At 35.3% G+C, this 4,832-nt stretch overlaps 1 protein-coding gene across 1 annotated transcript; it reads right to left on the bottom strand.

Moving 5' to 3' along the window:
- Positions 1 to 3,459: 3,459 nt before the first annotated feature.
- LOC103010177 (olfactory receptor 5B2-like) lies at positions 3,460 to 4,404 on the bottom strand. Its single transcript, XM_028162432.2, has one exon. The coding sequence runs from the start codon at positions 4,402 to 4,404 to the stop codon at positions 3,460 to 3,462; it is 945 nt and encodes a 314-aa protein (XP_028018233.2).
- Between the last annotated feature and the right edge of the window lie 428 nt (positions 4,405 to 4,832).

The raw sequence follows: 4,832 nt of genomic DNA, 5'->3' as shown, positions 1-4,832 counted from the left end.
ATTTTAAGAAAATTCACATAGTTTTGAATTTAAAAACACGCTTTATACAACCAATGGGTTAAAGAAGAAAACAGAAGAGAAATAAAAAATACTTTAAGACAAATATAAATGAAAACACTACACATCAAATATTGAATAGTTAACGAAAACAGTGCTCATAGAGATCCTTACAGCTGTGAGTGTTCATTTTAAAAATGAGGAAAGATCTCAAATCAATAACCTAACTTTACACTTTAAGGGAAAAGAAGTGCTCACTAAAACCAAAGCTTAAAGACGGAAGGAAATAATACAGATTAGAGTGGAGATAAGTGAAATAGACAATAAAAACAACAGAGGAGACAACAAAGCTAAAGTTGATTCTTTTAAAAAAACAACAAAAATGGCAAACCTTTGTAGGCTGACTATGAAAAAAAAAGAGCAAAGACTCAAATTATTAAAATGAGAAATAAAAAGAGGGACATTACTACCAGTCTTACAGAAATAAAAAAGATTATAATACTAACTATTAACAACTGTACAACTATCAGTAGTCCAGATGAAATATACAAATTCTTAGAAAAACCTAAATTACCAATATTGTGTCAAAATATCAAAATATAAAATCTGAGCAGTCATATAACAGGAAGAGATTAAATCGATGTGAACTTTTCAACGACAACAAAAGCAAAAACAGGAAAAGATGGCATCACTGGTGAATTCCAAAAGTATTTAAAAAACAATAAATATCAGTGTTTCTGAAACTCTTCCAAAAAATAGTACAGAAGAGAACTCTTCCTAAGTCATTTTATGAGGGCAGCATTACCATGATGGCAAAATGTGTCAAAAACATGAGCAAAAAAAAAAAAAAAAACCCAAAAACGCTATAGACCAATATCTTTCATGAATATAGATGCTACAATAGTCAACAAAATGTTAGCAAAGTAAATCAGTGAACATATTAAAAAGATTATAAACCATGACTAAGTAGGATTTATCCCAGGAATGCAAGAATGGTTCAATATATGAAGATCAATAAGTGAAGTAAACCATTTCAATATAATGAAGGATAAACATAATCATCTTATTGATTCAAAAAAATTATTTGAGGGACATCCCTGGACATCCAGTGGTTAAGACCCCACGCTTCCAATGTAGAGGGTGTGGGTCCAATCCCTGGTTGGGGAACTAAGACCCCATATGCCACTCGGCACGGCCAAAAAAAAAAGCATTTGACAAAATCTTACATGCCTTCATGAAAAATAACACTCAGAAAAGTAGGAGTAGAATTGAACTTCCTCAATCTGACAAAGTGCATTTATGAAAACCCACAGCTAACAATTTTCAAAAGTGAAAAACTGTCCCCCCACCTAAAATCAGGTACAAGTAGCCTTTTTTTGTGTTCCAAGATGGCTACATAGGAAGATCCTGACCTCACTTCCTCCCATGGACACACTGAATCTACACCTACACATACTACAATTCCCTCTGAAAAAGTTCTGAGAACAGATGATCAGCTCTGCATTAGACAATAGCAGGGTCACATTGAGGTGGATAGGAGAGGATAAGACATAAACCTCACCCCTGGCAGAGCAACCCACAATTGGGAGGGAACTCATTACTCTGGAGCTTCTCTCTGAGGAACAAAGGGTTTGTACACCACATTCGGCACCCCACCTCTTTAGACCTGCACCTGAGAGATGAGCCCCCAAAGCATCTGGCTTTGAAAACAAATGGGGCTCAAATCCGTGAGCCCCAAAGTGCTATAGCAAACTGAGAAACTGCTCTCAAAGGGCTCATGCACAGATTCCCTCACCCCGGGGTCCAGGGCAGAAACAGCAGTTTGAAAAGCTCCCAGACTCTATGTGGTGGAGGTTTATTTGCTATTCTTAAAGTGGCCACCAGAGGTGCTGGCAGGTGCTATTTTCTTGCTCTCTACCTTGCTAAAGTGTGTAAATTTTTGTTGGTACATTTTATCTATAAACATAGCATTTTCATAGAATTATCATTTATGTTAGCACTGATTTATTTGTTTAAAACAACATGTTCTCATAATAATTTTTTTAAAAATGGCAGCATACAAGAGGAGAGAAAATAAAGGCTGTTTTCAATTTATGCACATATGACCACCAACTCTTCACATTGCGTTAAATAAATATAACGAGAATAACAATAATGTTACACGTTGTTCTGTCCTTAAATGCTTTTAAACGGTTATTGCAACTCATTCACTCGTACTTTAGTCGAGTTACATCATTTGTTATCATTCCCCTAGTCATTCAGCTAGTTGTATAAACTCTGATTTTTTTCTACTCTATGACAATTCAAAACATACTTTTAGTGCAGGACAGTTTACTACCTGTTTCCTCTACCTAGGATGTCCCCTTATTTCATTATGTGCTTGATTAAATGATACCATATCATAGATACAATCCTTTACCTCCTTCATAAAATTCCTCCTTTTCTTGCAACCTTATTTATCACTCTGCTTTATTTTACATAGCCTTTATTAACACTCATTGTATATTTATTTATTTATTTTTTCCACCAATGGACTTTTTTTTTTTTAACATCTTTATTGGAGTATAATTGCTTTACAATGGTGTGTTAGTTTCTGCTTTATAACAAAGCATTGTATATTTATATGTTCACTTGTAAGTATTTTCCCCCAATTAGAATGTAAACCCCATGAGAGTATTACTGACTTTATCTGATTTTTTCACAACTCTAGCCTTAATACCTAAAATGGTGTCTGGTTCAAAAGTCATATATGAAAAATTGAAATGCTTTTATTTTCCTCCATTTTTTTTCTATTCTAGCTCTTTCATCCTTTCAAAAAATTTAATGTGAACATTTGGTTCTACAAAATGACTCAGTCAAGACAGAAACATAACTCCATTTAAAAGTAATATTTATGTGTCTTTCCATAATGTGTGCCAATAAAGCACATACTGTCATTTAGAATTACATAATATTTTTTTCTAACTAAGACTCTTAGAAGAGTCAACTAAATAAATAAGATTAGACATAAATTTATATTCTAATAACCCAAAAGTTATCTTAAATTATTTTATTAAAAACTACCTACACTTTATGTATTGCTTACATTTATACCATTGTCTTGTGTATGTGACCACATGTCCACATAGAGCACACATATGTATTTCTGTTCATAGCCTTGTTTGTCCCACTGATTTACATGTATGTTTCCCCTGGCATGTGGTAGAGAAAATGCCTGTGTAACAAGTGAATAAATCAAATGCCATGAGTAATGTTTTTGAGAAGCAGGACGCAAAACATCTTATTCTTTCCTTGAACCATACTAGTCCAAGTATTACATTTCTGGACATATTTTATTATCCCTAAATAACATATTTTGAAGTGGTGAGGATATAACTTTAGGATTAAATACATTTTAGGGCTAAAAAAGAGAATGGGATGACCTGAGAGAAATGAAACTAGATTATTGTACATCACACAACATTAAAATCCAAAGGCTAGAGAGAATTTTGCTTTCCCCAAAACCTTCTTGAATGCACTTTTAACCTCTTTGTTCCTCAGGCTGTAGACGATAGGGTTCAGCATGGGAATGACCATAGCATAGAACACAGATGCCACTTTGTCTGTGTCCATGGAATGATTGGAGCTGGGTTGTAAGTACATAAAGATGACTGTCCCATAGAAGATGGAGACTGCAGAGAGGTGACTAGCGCAGGTGGACAAACCTTTTTGGTATCCCTTAGCTGAGTGCCTCTTCAAGACGGTGATCGATATGAAAAGGTAGGAAATCAATATTACCAGAAGAGCAAAAAAGACATTAAAGCTTGAAATTAAAACAAGAACCACCTCACTAATGTGTTTATCCGAGCAAGAGAGAGCCATGACAGCTGTAATGTCACAGAAAAAGTGATGGACCACATTGGACTTACAGAAAGAAAGGCTGAATGTACCTCCAACATGGATGGAAGCATTCAAGAAACCACATGCATAGGAGCCTATGGCCAGACGTGTACACACACTTGTCGTCATGGTGATGGTATAATGTAGGGGTTTACATACTGCTGCATAGCGGTCATAGGCCATTGAGGCTAAGAGGAAATTTTCCACACTGGCAAAGGCTGCAAATAAGAACATCTGAGCAGCACATGCATTGTAGGAGATGATCTTGTCTCCTCTAAGGAACCCAGCCATCACTTTAGGTGTGACAGCTGAGGAGTAGCCAAAGTCCACCAAGGACAGATTAATGATGAAAAAGTACATTGGGGTGTGGAGATGGGAGTCCAACAGGATCAATGTGATCATCCCCAGGTTTCCAAAAGCACTGATGAGTAAAATGAGGGTGAACACAATAAAGAGAGGAATCTGAAGTTCTGGGGTATTGGTTAGACCCACCAGGATGAAATCCGTCACCTCTGTACCATTCTCCATGAGAATATCTAAATTCTCTGTAGTAATGAGAAAGCAAGGAATATTTGGTAAACAGCAAAGAGATTTCACTTAAATTTAAATATAAAAACACCGTTTATTTTACCATAATATTACGGCAATAAATTATTCTTCATGATTCTCTGATCTAAAGCATAGATCTGAACCAAAAAACATAGTAAATAGATTATCTTATAGTTACACACTGTTGAAGCTGAAAGATCCATAGAGATTACATGGCCAACTTCCCACTTGTGCAAATGAACAAACTAAAGTGCAGAAAGAGGTTATGATTTGTCTAAGGTCACATATTTGCCATACATACGTCTCCCAAATCAGATCGCATGAGTCTGTTAACACCTTACATTTACACAGTTCTCATTCCAAGTACACATTTACGTTTAATATATTTTAAAATGCTTAATCCTCTC

The sequence above is a fragment of the Balaenoptera acutorostrata genome, chromosome 9, assembly GCF_949987535.1.
Source record: "Balaenoptera acutorostrata chromosome 9, mBalAcu1.1, whole genome shotgun sequence".
NCBI lineage: Eukaryota > Metazoa > Chordata > Mammalia > Artiodactyla > Balaenopteridae > Balaenoptera > Balaenoptera acutorostrata.
The sequence above is the reverse complement of the archived record's forward strand: the minus strand, read 5'-3'. Positions and strand labels throughout refer to the sequence as shown.

What these genes read in the sequence shown, in the direction of transcription:
- LOC103010177 (XM_028162432.2), bottom strand. Translation starts at nt 4,404, where the DNA reads ATGGAGAATGGTACAGAGGTGACGGATTTCATCCTGGTGGGTCTAACC.